General features: G+C 47.9%; 1 protein-coding gene across 1 annotated transcript in view; it reads left to right on the top strand.

The window, feature by feature from the left end:
• ARMC9 (armadillo repeat containing 9) overlaps window positions 1–15,072 on the top strand; it is a 417,510-nt gene that overhangs the window by 343,640 nt on the left and 58,798 nt on the right. Inside the window, exon 20 of the mRNA XM_086944561.1 lies at window positions 6,160–6,264. Within this exon, the coding sequence (XP_086800687.1) occupies window positions 6,160–6,264 (105 nt within the window). The remainder of the gene's footprint in view (window positions 1–6,159; window positions 6,265–15,072) is intronic.

Genomic DNA, 15,072 nt, shown 5'->3' with positions numbered 1-15,072 from the left:
TTTGAATTACATGCCGCGTACAATTTGGCCTGGAAGAAATGCATAGCTAAATTGATTCGCTGAGGACTAGCAGGCTGAAGCGTCCACATCGTCATAACACCCGGTTGGGCCGCCACGGGTATGCAGAGGGCCAAATACTTCCGGGAATAGGAATACCGTCGCATGCAACCCAGACCCCCGCCCCGGCCTACGTAAGGCCTAGTACATTACGCAAAATCCCTCACGCACACTCGACTCCATCTTGAGCCGACCCCTAATGCATGTTGATACATACCACGCGACAAAAGCTGAAACAGTGGTCCACCGCGCAGCCCGAGGGGTGCGAGGAAGAGGGGGAGGTGCTTGACGTGCCAGCCGGACCTGCAGCGGGAGGAAATAACATAATTTAAAAGGTGCCGCGCGCAAATAAATCCGTTACGCGATTGGGCCTCGAGGTGCGATGGCCCCAATGCACCCTTGTAAAACCGACCACCATAAACTAAACTGCACATGGAATAGGCCTACCCTCGCAGAGAAATTACCATGCAACGCGTAAATAAATATGTCACACGAATGGGCCTTGAAGTACCATGGCCCCACGATACTATAATCGCTTCGTAAATACGGTCACACAACAATGTACGCGCAGAATGTGCAGAAACCTCGCGCTCATATACCCAATGCTACGTGAAAACGATCAGTCACACAATTGTGTTTTGTGTAATTACAGCCCAATGACACTATACATCACCGATAACTACAGGAAAAAGAATCATAATTGTGAACCAAAATTGTGCACCTACGGCTTATCGATCGTACTGCAGTATGAAGTGCCACACTAAGTATAACACAGCACGCAATCGGCGACGAGATACCAAGGCACAAAGAGTATATACTCCCTTTGCAACTATGGGCGCCATCACAACCATTGCACACGGGAAATAGTCACACTCCTCCCAATGCATGTAGGAGGCAGAAAGGCCTTGCCAGGTAGGTCCGCCCCTCTCCCTGCAATGGCGGGCCAGCCGCGTCCCAAGATGGCGCCGCAAACATAGAGGGGGGGGGGAGGAAGTGCGCTGCGAGCGAGCCACCACGACAAAACCCTGACGAGGCAAGAGTAAGCAAACGGGTCGCATCTGAGCACAATTGCCGCCGGCCGCGTGGAGCTATCTACACGACATTGCATCGCCAAAGCGCGACAGGACCAGGACAACAGGCCACAATGACATGCGGGCCCCGCACACTAAGACTGCCCAGCCGACCTAGAGCGCTTCGCACGGCCGTGTGTATTATGCAAATAAATCGTGCCCTGAACCTCTGCTGTAAGTCCTCAACGTAATGCCACATAAGAGTCATGTCCGCCCCGTGAACGACTTAACAATTCAATACAGCGGTGGCAAAACTAATGCACGCTCCGCACTGAGCATGTCCGCCCCGTAGACCACTACAAACAATAAATTCAGCGATAGCAAAACTGATCCACGTTCCGCACTCAGCATAGGATCGCATTTCTTTTGTAGAAGCAAAATACACAGTGCGTGCTTAATGACGGTGCGAGCTAAAAATAGTCTGAGTAATCGCCTGAAAGCCCGCGCACCAAAGCATGCACTAACCCTTACCCTTTGCCGTATACCTCGCGAAAACAATCGCAGCAGCACGAGGATCCGAACCCCCGACGTTGGGGATACCACACACCGCGTAGTACCAGAAGGCACAGCGCACCAGTACGCGCGAGGTCACGGAATAAACATCCAACTCCGGCCCCGGGTAGAAGCAATCAGAAGCGCTAGATGCACAAGAGCAAAACTAAGCGTGCCCAAGGGAAACCCGCTAACCCTACCCTTCGGCCACAGCCGAGAAAACCGGGGAGGATCGGCATCAGGCTGCCGGACAACCAATACCCCACCGACAGTCCCACTACGTGGGGCTCCCCGGACCTGTCCGCACCCCGGGAGACTGCGTGAAAATAAGCTGACGAGGATGGGGGACAGCCGAGGCGAAAAGGTGGGGGGGGGGGGGGGAAGAGGCGGCTGGGTGCCGGGAGGCAACCCGCCAAGGCCGCACTAGTGGCCCTGATGCCCCCGGACATCGGGAACGCTTACACCGCTTCCCCATGGGAACGCGACCCACCCAAATCCACCCCACTCACCGCAGGCAACGCAAGCCGAAACCTCGCAGCACATCGTCTCGACGCAAGACCGGGCCTCTGGCCGCGACCAGAGGCGAGACAAAAGAGTGTCCCAACATGGAACTACAACGATGTCCGGAGCGGCAAAGAGGCCTCCCCAGCGGGGAAGTGGACAGAAATACTCCCGCCGGCTCCTCCCAGCCGCCCCGGACGTGAATCACCTACAGTCTCCACCAACCAGGGGAGACTGCCCAGGGTGAGGACGTACTATGTCATGTGGGGGCGGGACAGCCCTCCATGACTAATAGCCCGCCCTCCTAATGGCCACTGCGTGGCCTCGGGCAGGCGCAGAGCTGAAGGCACAGCAATCCGAGCTGAAGGCACAGCACGCAGAGCTGAAGGCACAGCACTCAGAGCTGAAGGCACAGCACGCAGTGCAAGGTGTCGCATGCAGGGAGTGGGCTGACAGTGTAACAGCACTCAGAGCTGAAGGCACAGCACGCAGTGCAAGGTGTCGCATGCAGGGAGTGGGCTGACAGTGTAACAGCACTCAGAGCTGAAGGCACAGCAATCTGAGCTGAAGGCACAGCACGCAGAGCTGAAGGCACAGCACTCGGAGCTGAAGGCACAGCACTCGGAGCTGAAGGCACAGCACTCGGAGCTGAAGGCACAGCACTCGGATCTGAAGGCACAGCACTCGGAGCTGAAGGCACAGCACTCGGAGCTGAAGGCACAGCACTCGGAGCTAAAGGCACAGCACTCAGAGCTGAAGGCACAGCACTCAGAGCTGAAGGCACAGCACTCAGAGCTGAAGGCACAGCACTCAGAGCTGAAGGCACACCACGTGGAGCTGAAGGCACAGCACTCAGAGCTGAAGGCACAGCACTCAGAGCTGAAGGCACAGCACTCCGAGCTGAAGGCACAGCACTCCGAGCTGAAGGCACAGCACTCCGAGCTGAAGGCACAGCACTCAGAGCTGAAGGCACAGCTGGCGGAGCTGAAGGCACAGCTCGCGGAGCTGAAGGCACAGCCCGCGGAGCTGAAGGCACAGCACGCGGAGCTGAAGGCACAGCACGCGGAGCTGAAGGCACAGCACGCAGAGCTGAAGGCACAGCACTCGGAGCTGAAGGCACAGCACTCGGAGCTGAAGGCACAGCACTCGGAGCTGAAGGCACAGCACTCGAAGCTGAAGGCACAGCACTCTGAGCTGAAGGCGCACCACGCAGAGCTGAAGGCGCAGCACTCAGAGCTGAAGGCACAGCACGCAGAGCTGAAGGCACAGCACTCAGAGCTGAAGGCAGTGTGAGAAGTTGGCCTGGCATATGCTGTCCACTAGTTATAGTGAGCACCTTGCACCAGTCCAACAACCCCTTAGAGGTGATAGGTTAAAGACAACCTTTATTGAAAGCTATCCTAGTGGTAGCTGTGGAGAGCAGCCTTCAGGCTAAGTCCTGAAGGAATGTAAAGCAGTGTTTTTACCAGTCTATAATCTCTTGAATGACCAAATGAAAGGAGAACCACACCAGCAGGTATATATATAAAATGTGTATTTATTCTAAACACACCCTACTAGTCTCTTTATGAGGCTAGAGGTAAAAGCACATACGTTACACTTAATATCACACAGTAAATTAGCACAACATATGTTGAGCCCTAGGGGCGTACTAAACCATATATTAAGAAAGTGTTATAAGAACCACAACTTGACTTGACACAAGTCCTAGTGCCTGTAGAACCACCAAAGGTATTGACACAGGGGACCCACGGGCACGATAGACGAATGACCACCGATGTCGGGTGAATTCAGGTGAAGGACGTGAAGCTTGGCTCTTCAGCCACGATGACCAGGAGGCGTCGACGATGACCAGGATCTGGAATCGAGCTGTCCCACGAAGGATGTCGAATACTGTGGTGTCGGTGCCCGGATTGGACCCAACAAGCCTTGGTCACAGCAACCCACACAGAAAGTAAAGAAATGCTTCGGTGTGGACCACCAAGGTCCGAGGGACTTACCACGCGGTGGGGAGTCAGAGTATGGCTACAGCCACCAGGGAAGCCTAAGGAAAATCAGAGTTGCCTTCACAGGGACCCACCAGTTGACGGACCAGGGATCGTGAAGGAGCCTCTAGCGGAAATGCAAGAAGCGGGCTCACGGAACACTCGTGGAGTGTAGGCCCACAATCTTCGGTGCAAAAGGTGCTCGGTGCTCAGGGCTTGGGCTACAAGTAACCCAAAGCATAGCTTCAAGAGACCTCGAAGAAAAGTGGTGGCAACCATGTAGTCAGATTCCACCTTTCTACACACAGCACTCAGTGTAAGGAGTTGGCATGCAGGGAGTGGGCTGGCAGTGTAACAGCACTCACAGCCAAAGGCACAGCACTCAAAGCTAAAGGCACAGCACGCAGTGCAAGGTGTCGGCATGCAGGACAACAATAAAAACAATGACCAGTAATGTCTTGACCTGCATTACACTTCTTGTTCAAACTTTCCCTTCCTACTCCCTTTGGAACTTAGTTTGGGACTAGGAAGGGAAAGTATATAGTGTTACAGGACCAGAGTGAATAAAGGGGGAAAAATTGGTTTACTTTAAGAACGGTTGTTTTTCATCCGGTGGTTTTCATCAGTACTGTTTATGAAAGGATGCAGTATGGGGAAATACTAAAGGGTTGCATAGTAACATGTCATTTTGAAAAATGAGCATTAATTTGCAATGAAAGTTTGAACAAGAAGTATAATGCTGGTCAAGACAGTAATGGTCATTGTTTTTGTTGTTTTTATTGTTTTTCAGTGACCCCTGATGAAGGGCGCTTGTAGCCCGAAATGCATTGTTTTTTTTAATAAATACACTGCATTGAATGAATTCTGCATTAGTCGTGTTCTTGCAAGAGGTCCGGAGGGTCTCAGCGCGAACATAAGAAATATGAAAAATGGCGAATTATTCCGAGTGTGGATTGAAGCTTAAAGTTGAAACAAAATAAGAGGCTTAAAAATGATGATTTAAAATGATGGAAGATAAGGAATATACAGTTTGATAAGGAGAAATATATGATCGCCATGTAGGCGCAATTAAGCAGTGCGATTGGTTGGGGCGAGAGGACTCCCCCGTCTTTTGAAGTTGTCAATTAACCATGAGAACAGCCAGGCACTATGAGACTCTGAAATAATCAACCTAAAGGAGCCACTTTGTGTTTTGGGACTAAAAATTGAATTTTTGTTTTTATTCCCTCTGGCTTGATCAGAAAGAAATAGGGACAGGTGCCCAAAAGGCCACAATTGTGAGATGCCTTCACTAGAGAAACTAATTTTTTTTATTATAAGGCAAAAGTATATTGTTCAAAATTATATGGTTCACCGAAGGGAAAAAACAGAAGCAGTGAACATGTGGTAGAAAACTATGAATTGGAAATATGGGATGCAAACTGATAGCGTGAGTATCATATCCGGCATCAGAACATGCATGGTGGGCATCATAGTAGGGTGTGCTTGTAGGAGCAACGCAATACTACTGCCAATGGTGGTGTTTGAGTTCAGCCGAAGTAGCCGCTTGGAATGGGCAGTGACAGCAGTCACACCCTGTGATGCTTGGACAAGTAAAGGATGTTTTGGGAGGCCTCTTGAAGAGTCAATGCTTCTTAAGTCTTTGAGGTACTTAGGAGTATGTAGGTTCACCCACTTCTCGTCAATGGCACATACCCAGTAGAAACTAGAATGGCACTCGAGGAGATTGCTCATTTAGTGAGACGGATAATACTTTGCTGGAAAAGTCAAAGAAAGTTTATGGAAGTATTTTGAGGGGGGGCTTGAAGCAAAACTAACTTTGGCGAATGGTGAGTTTCATGGCCTGACAACTGCTTCCTGCGGTTAAACCTCCCACAATCTTCAGTGCGCCTGTTTTCCCTTTCAGCGCATCTTTCTTGGGTTCGGATTGTTGGCCAATGCCATGGATCGTTGTGCTGACTTTGGAAAACCGTGCATCAATCGTTGGTTATGATTCACTAAGCTGACTCTAGAGCTCAAGACTAGACTGCTGATGGTGTGTTTTACCTTCACAGGAGGACCAGGATGCGATGGAGGCTGATTTGGACAAGTCCGAGCTGCTGCAGGCTCAGCTGGGAGAACTGTCTGGAGAGAAGCTGCTGACAACAGAATACTTAGGCGTAAGTAACCTTGTCATCCCTCTCACAACTTGATCCACACGTATGTCTGGGTTGTTGTGCTAAGAGGCACACATTGCTACATGACAATTCTAAATGTACCTTTCAAAGAAGCAGGGATATTTCCTTTTATGTTACTACTTATACAATGTGCATACACTACAGTGGTGTCCCCTTGAGGTCTAGGGGTCGACAGCATTGCTGTAAAACAGACTTATTGCTAACAATATACAACATGTGGGTTCACCCCTTTCAACCATTAGCTTTCTTTAACCAGCCTCCTTCTGCCATTGGCTGGAAACTATCAATCATGTCCAGGCTTGATCAGCCAAGCGGAGTATACGTCTGTCACCTAGTGCTATTGGCTGTTTAGGTGTATCCTTTCACCTCCTTGTGAGTGCATATATTGAAATGCATGAGGTATTACTTTAAAACTATAACCTTCTCTCTCCGCTCCTGTTGGCTCCCTCTCAATTATCTCTCTCTAATATGGAGAGGTGTGGTGCAGCGGCCAGGGCAGCTGACTTCAGAGCACAAGGTTCACAGTTCAATCCCCGGCTCCGGCGGCAGCTCAGCTCAGCACCATGTGACTCTGGACAATAACTCACTTAATTTCCACAATGGCCCCCAGCGCCTTGAGACCCATAAGGGTGAGTAGTTTGCGCTTTACAAATATAGATTTACATTTAATATGCTAATGCTGTATGTGTTAACACATTCCACCCAGACCTAATGGTCTTGCCAATGTTTGTCTTCCCTGTGATCTGGAGAGTGTTGGGACGAAGTGACCAATGTCATGGCTGATTTGCTACAGAGGAGCCAGTTGTAGATGGCTTTCTGAAGCACCAGTGGTCCGATAGATCGGTCCATGGTCCACGTCTAGGTGGACAATGGGCTCCCACCAGAGGAGGCTAGGAATCAGGCGCAGGTTTCTACAGAAGGGCAGAGAGTTCTAGACGAAGCAGCTATGACATGTGTCTATAAAGTAGAACAGACACACCGCTGTAATGCACAATATATGAAGGCTTCAAATCAGCGCTTTTTGCCAAGGGAAGTCATCGGAGGGTGAAGTGATCGTGTCGCATTATCTTTGTAGTCATCTGGCTGCACCCCTTCGTACTCTCTGAAACAGACTGATGAGAGAGTATGGGGGTACCGGTAGGGATTGCTCCCACAGACCTCCCAGCAGAGATGGATATTCATTAATTTTGTGGGAACACCAGGCAAATCGTGATCTTACTCGGAGCCAGAGGGAGGCGCAACTCTCTGCTCCATACAACATGGGATGCAGTGATTGAGGCTGGCTCTGTGGTTGACAGTGTGGCCCAGCAGCTCTGAGCCACAGGCCCCTCACGCTCCCCAATATTCTCTTCCCTTAGTGTCGGCCCGCACAGCATTTCAAGGGACTCCTTGAGCCCAAGAGAGACTGACACTGGCCTATGAAACATGGTCCACCTTAGGATTCTCTAAGGTGATCTTGCCTGGGAAGCGCACGCACCCTCTGGAAAGGGAATCTCTGCAAAGTATGGGCAGGAAGACACCTGGAAACCCCCCTTTGCCAGGATTGCTTGGGCTCCATGGGAAGGTGATCCTGGGTATTCTCAAGGTCGTCTGCCTGAGGGATACCCCAATGACTGCACAAAGAGGAGACCCTGGGGTTTGCCAAGGTCTTGTGGCTGCACAAAGAGGAGACCCTGGGGTTTGCCAAGGTCTTGTGGCTGCACAAAGAGGAGACCCTGAGGATTGCCAAGGTCTTGTGGCTGCACAAAGAGGAGACCCTGGGGTTTGCCAAGGACTTGTGGCTGCACAAAGAGGAGACCCTGGGGTTTGCCAAGGACTTGTGGCTGCACAAAGAGGAGACCCTGGGGTTTGCCAAGGTCTTGTGGCTGCACAAAGAGGAGACCCTGGGGTTTGCCACTGTCTTGTGGCTGCACAAAGAGAAGACCCTGGGGTTTGCCAAGGTCTTGTGGCTGCACAAAGAGGAAACCCTGGGGTTTGCCAAGGTCTTGTGGCTGCACAAAGAGGAAACCCTGGGGTTTGCCAAAGTCTTGTGGCTGCACAAAGAGGAGACCCTGGGGTTTGCCAAGGTCTTGTGGCTGCACAAAGAGGAGACCCTGGGGTTTGCCACGGTCTTGTGGCTGCACAAAGAGAAGACCCTGGGGTTTGCCAAGGACTTGTGGCTGCACAAAGAGGAGACCCTGGGGTTTGCCAAGGTCTTGTGGCTGCACAAAGAGGAGACCCTGGGGTTTGCCACGGTCTTGTGGCTGCACAAAGAGGAGACCCTGGGCTTTGCCAAGGTCTTGTGGCTGCACAAAGAGGAGACCCTGGGGTTTGCCAAGGTCTTGTGGCTGCACAAAGAGGAGACCCTGGGCTTTGCCAAGGTCTTGTGGCTGCACAAAGAGGAGACCCTGGCGTTTGCCAAGGACTTGTGGCTGCACAAAGAGGAGTCCCTGGGGTTTGCCAAGGACTTGTGGCTGCACAAAGAGGAGACCCTGGGGTTTGCCAAGGTCTTGTGGCTGCACAAAGAGGAGACCCTGGGGTTTGCCACGGTCTTGTGGCTGCACAAAGAGAAGACCCTGGGGTTTGCCAAGGTCTTGTGGCTGCACAAAGAGGAGACCCTGGGCTTTGCCAAGGTCTTGTGGCTGCACAAAGAGGAGACCCTGGGGTTTGCCAAGGTCTTGTGGCTGCACAAAGAGGAGACCATGGGGTTTGCCACGGTCTTGTGGCTGCACAAAGAGAAGACCCTGGGGTTTGCCAAGGTCTTGTGGCTGCACAAAGAGGAGACCCTGGGCTTTGTCAAGGTCTTGTGGCTGCACAAAGAGGAGACCCTGGGGTTTGCCAAGGTCTTGTGGCTGCACAAAGAGGAGACCCTGGGGATTGCCAAGGTCTTGTGGCTGCACAAAGAGGAGACCCTGGGGATTGCCAAGGTCTTGTGGCTGCACAAAGAGGAGACCCTGGGGTTTGCCAAGGTCTTGTGGCTGCACAAAGAGGAGACCCTGGGGATTGCCAAGGTCTTGTGGCTGCACAAAGAGGAGACCCTGGGGTTTGCCAAGGTCTTGTGGCTGCACAAAGAGGAGACCCTAGGGTTTGCCAAGGACTTGTGGCTGCACAAAGAGGAGACCCTGGGGTTTGCCAAGGTCTTGTGGCTGCACAAAGAGGAGACCCTGGGGTTTGCCAAGGTCTTGTGGCTGCACAAAGAGGAGACCCTGGGGTTTGCCAAGGTCTTGTGGCTGCACAAAGAGGAGACCATGGGGTTTGCCAAGGTCTTGTGGCTGCACAAAGAGGAGACCATGGGGTTTGCCACGGTCTTGTAGCATTGTCCAGCAGCACCAAAGTCTGACTGGCAGCACCAAGGTCTGACAGGCAGCACCAAGGTCTGACTGGCAGCACCAAGGTCTGACTGGCAGCACCAAGGTCTGACTGGCAGTGCTCTGGAGGGCCATTGAAAGGAACGCTCCAAGGCAATCTACAATGTATCACAATGGAACGAGTTACAGGCAATAATGAAAATAGTAAGAAAAGAGCTCAGTGTAACTAACAAAGGAGTATTCAACAATTTACTTTAATTATAGCAAGCACAGATAAAATTCATTTTAAAAAACAAAATACTGTTAAAACGACCTCAGATTGTTGATGATACATAATACATCGAAATTAAATCTGTGAAGATTTAATTTCTGCCACTTTTTATTCTTACTTTTAACTGTTAAATCAGTAGGTCAACTGTGTTTAAATAAATTAAAAGTTTGTCAACATTGAGTGTTCTGGGTATGAACTGTTGAATAGGAATTCACAGATAGATCAAGCCCCAGCTGAGTTAAGGGAAGAAAAGTGTCTGGCTGGTTACCCATCCTGGAAACAAATGACCTACAGCTGCTATGTATGTCTACAGGACAGAATTGCTGACAGAGACACCACCATAGCCCCTGAGAAAGGAACATCATACACATCTTCAGGAATTGCAAATAGAAATGATCAAGCTTCTTCAAAAGTCAACCATGAAACTGTGCAAACACAGGATGAAGGACGGAGCCCTGAAATGTTTCAGACACTCACCCCCAGTCACAGATCTGGGTTGAATCTATCATCGTTCTTTAGCTCACCATGCCACCCCAGTTCAGACACAGCAAAATGCAAATCAGTCTTGACCCTGTGCCTCATGGGAACAGTCCCTCCCAGATTGCCAAGCCAGGTCTTCCCTGGACTGGAAACAAGTATCCTGGGAACGGATTTGGGCTAACAGTCTTTATCAGCCAGGCTAGCTTTAATCCAGTGGCAAAGTGAGCAAGGGACCCACGTCTGGGCATACCCTGCCAACTCAGGGCAAACAAAGTAAACACAAGGAGATGATGGACGGAGCGCTGAAACTTTTCAGACACTCACCCTCAATCACAGATCTGGATTGAATCCATCATTGTTCTTTGGCTCACTTCCCCCACCCCAGTTCAGACATGGCTATATGCAAATCAGTCTGACCCTGTGCCTCATGGGACTGGTCCAGTCCGATCTGCCAAGCCAGGTCTTCCCTGGACCGGAAACAAGCATCCTGGAACCGTTTAAAGTTGAATCTATCATCGTTCTTTAGATCACTTCCCCTCCCCAGTTCCCAGAAATCCAAAGAATCAGGGCCTTGTCTCCATATTATCCTTTATACCAATAGAAAAATGGATGGAGGATGGCATCCTGTCTTAGATCTAAGGGCATTGAAGACATTTTTATAAAGGTAAACTTGCAAGATATCTCTTATGGACATTGAGTCAGACAACCGTTCAGACAGCCTAGCATCAATAGATCTGAAGGATGTTTTTTTGCATCTGCCAATTCACCCTCAGCACCAGAATTATCTCTGTTTTATGTTGGATGGACACCACAACCAGCTCAAGGCCTTTCCATTTACCCTAAAGTCCACACCAAGAGTGTTTACAAAATGCCTAGTTCCTGTTGCTGCATATCTGCATAAGCAAGGAGTGCAAACTGTTCTATACCTAAACAATTGGTTATCAACGCTCCTTCTTGAAATCAAACTGTAGCAGCTGTTGGCACAACCCTCCAAATTCAGTAAACCTTGAGTCTCACCCTGAATAGGAAAAAGTCAGTGCTCACTCCATATCAGCATAGCCTGTTTCTGGGAGCAAACTTCCACACAGACACTCTAAAGTCATATCCTTCACAGGAAAGGGGCCAACATGAAATAACTTGCTATAGAACATCATGAGGAATCTCAGATAACAGTACACAAGTTCAGAGCATTATTAGGAATGTTGTCTAAATGAAACCCTTCAATACCACTATGCAGACTGAGAATGACCTTCAACAGAAACAAACTTCCTTATTTGTACTGGAGGCAAGTCTCAGACCTTTTGGACAATCTGAGGCACATAACAACAAAGATCAAGACCGCCTTGAAATGGTGGAGAAGCGAAAACAACATTTACAGAGGCCAGGACCTGTACATCATGGAGTCACAATATCGTTTGACGGCAAATGCCTTGTTAAAGGGTTGGAGGTGTTCACTTGGTGTATCTCACAACAAGCAGTCTGCGGACCCTTTATGAACAGACCCTTCACATTAACATCCATTAGCAAGTCCTAATAGGAATAGACAATAGAACTACTTTTTATTACATAAAAAAACAAGGGTGGCAATATTTGAGCATCTTTGGTACCAGGTATTGAGCATCTTTGGTACAAGGTATTTGAGCATATTTGGTACCAGGTATTTGAGCATTTTCGGTACCAGGTATTTGAGCATATTTGGTACCAGGTATTTGAGCATCTTTGGTACCAGGTGTTGACAAAAGGAGTCACTTGTGACAGACCTCCAGAGCTGCATGACGGATGCATTAGGCAGATAAAATAAAGACCACCACAAATGGGAGCTGGACAACGGACAACCGCAACTAGTTTTTCAGAAGTTGGGCTTCCTTGTACTCGATCGATTGGCAAATCCAGGAAATTGCGAAGGCTGAAACTTCATTAGCTGGCTATGGTTCCCGGGGACTCGGGGGAAGCGCTTTTGATTCTTTGGTGAGGAAGGTTTGCTTATCCCTTCTCACCGAGGGTTCTCCTGAGGCTGACTAGCGGATCATGAACGATCAATCTCTTCAGCATGGGCCAGGCAGCCGTGACACACAGACTTTTGGAATCTGTTGATAAAGACCCCCACCACATTCAAAGAGAAACCTTACCTTTATCAAAGACCAGGGCAAAGTTCTTCATCACGACCCTGCCTCCTGCACATGACTGCCAGGCTGCTGCAGGCCTAGAGTACTGTCTTCCTTACATCCCTGGTAGGTTGCAGTCCTATGGAATATAGGGCTGTCTCCCAGGGCACTGGGTGTGTGCTGTGCTATCCAGCTAGTGTTCCAATAAACAAAATTATATTCGATATTTGCTGCAAAATTTCATTTATTCTTTCAACGTCTCCTTATTCAATGTTCCAATCACATTTTGTTTTCCTTATATGTCTTCCTGAAAATGCTTTCTTGTTGTACATCACAAGTATATTCCTCTCTCCAATGCATTTCGGCGACATTTTCGCCTTCATCAGGGAAACATTCTAAAATATAAACATACCATTTTTACCATCTAATCTACAACAGTGTCCATAGTTCACATTATAATACATTATATGCTTTCCAACTTAATACTGCGCCTATATGTTGGCTACATTCATGCATGACTATGCTCATATTCACTTATGAGAAGACTCCCCACCTTTGGCTGTCTTTATCAATGAATGTATTCTCTGATGTGATATTGCAATGTAATCACACTAATTTTGTGGGTAACTTTTGATCGTTCGTTATGTCCATATTACTCAACCCTGCATTTTTGCGCCGTGCGTTATGCTGTTATTACATGTAACTCATAATGGATACTATCCTTGTCGGGGTTACTCCTTTGTTCGTCTACGCGCCATGTTTAGTGCTATCGTTATCTATGACTCATTATCCGTGGGTCTTGTATCCTCATCGTTGTTACTGGTGTGATATAAAAGCAGTTTCCTTATGGGATGGCTTTTATGTTGTCCTCCCATTGTTTATATAATATGCTATGCTGCAATATCATTCGTGCGGGTTCCTGTGTTTATAAGCTCACCTCAGCTGCAATCGTTATCGCTGAGCGCTCCTTTCTGTGTCTTCAATTCGGCGATTACGCGCTGTAGGATTCCGGCGGTTACTTCTGCTTCTGTTCTACGTTACGTAACTTTACGTGCATACGTTAGTTGTTATCATGTGACCTGACCTTTTTTTATGTTGTGCTTTATTGATCTATAGCGCGTACGTAAACAAACCAGCCTAGTTTTTTCTATCGGGTAAATGAGCCCGTATTAACAATCTTTAACTATACAGTTCCTGTAAGATATATACATTCAATGACCTCATTACTCTGTGGTAACTTGTGGAGCCTATGAGCCTGTGCATATATACCGATCGTTACACGATTACTATGAGACAAATACGTTGAGCTACATCATATTGTATGAAAATACGTATGGTAAGAGATGTTACGCTTCATTGTCCATATATGCATATATACAAATAACAGGCAAAGTCAACCCTTTCATTCAGGCCATTCGGTTTAAGTGAATTTAAAAAATAAATCCAATAATTTTCTCTCTTTAACAAATTCTTCTTATTGTCCGTTCCTTCTTTTTTTTGGAACTTCCTCCAGAATACAGACTCTTAATTGGCTGATATGGGGTTTAGCCTCTACAAAATGAGCCGCTACCGTTGATTTTAAAGCCTTCATTCGTATGTTGCTCTTGTGTTCATTTAATCGTATTTTCAATTTCCTTTCTGTATGTCCAACATATACTGAGCCACACGGGCACTTCAGCATATAAATTATATTCATTGAATCACATGTTGCGTTGACTTTTAAGTTGATATTATGTCCTTTCATCGGGTGTGTAATCTGATTACCTCTGATGATATTATTGCAATTGCTACAATTTAGACATGGTGTGGTACCCCTGTATGTGGACCTTGCGATATCTTCTTTGGGTTGTTTTAAGAGTTCACCTACGTTTTTGGCTCTGGTGTAAGCGAACAAAGGTTCCTTGGTGAATATACCTTTGAATTCCTGTTCCAATTTCAATAATGGCCAATGACTTTTAATGATTGACTTAAACTGGGTGCTCATGTTGGAATATTTACTGACACATGTTATTCGTTGTTCCGTTTGGTGAGTTCTGATATTCAATAGCTCTTCTCGAGTTTTGACGTTAGTCCTGCTTATGGCCTGTTTTATGATGTTGTCTGGGTATCCTCTCTCCTGAAACCGTCTTGCCATACATGTCATCTGGTGGTGGTGTTGATCAGGTTCCAAGACTACTCTTTTCGCCCTAAGAAATTGAGAGTAGGGGAGGTGTCTCTTCAGTGATGGAGGATGGTAACTTTCAAATCTTAAAAGATGATTCCTGTCCGTTTGTTTTCTATACAGATTAGTTGCAAATCCTTCATTGGTATTGGTGATCTCTACGTCCAGAAATTGGATGCTATCATCTTTGATTTGCCAAGTAAATTGAATCCTTTCGTCTTTCATATTTAACATCTCTACTTCGTTCAATAGGGATATGTTGCCACTCCAAATTACGAACATATCATCAATGAATCGAACATACATTTCTGTGTGTCTTTTCCATGTGACGTTTTCATATATGTGTTCCTCTTCAAATGCTGTCATGTAGAGATTTGCGTATGCAGGTGCAGCACAATTACCCATGTAAGTTCCACTTTTTTGTATAAACCATCTGTTCTCATAGGTAAAATAGCTGTGCATCAATGTGAACTCCATGCGCTCCAT

This window comes from Lissotriton vulgaris, chromosome 11 (assembly GCF_964263255.1).
Source record: "Lissotriton vulgaris chromosome 11, aLisVul1.2, whole genome shotgun sequence".
Taxonomy (NCBI): Eukaryota; Metazoa; Chordata; class Amphibia; order Caudata; family Salamandridae; genus Lissotriton; species Lissotriton vulgaris.
This window is presented reverse-complemented; position numbering and strand designations above follow the sequence as displayed.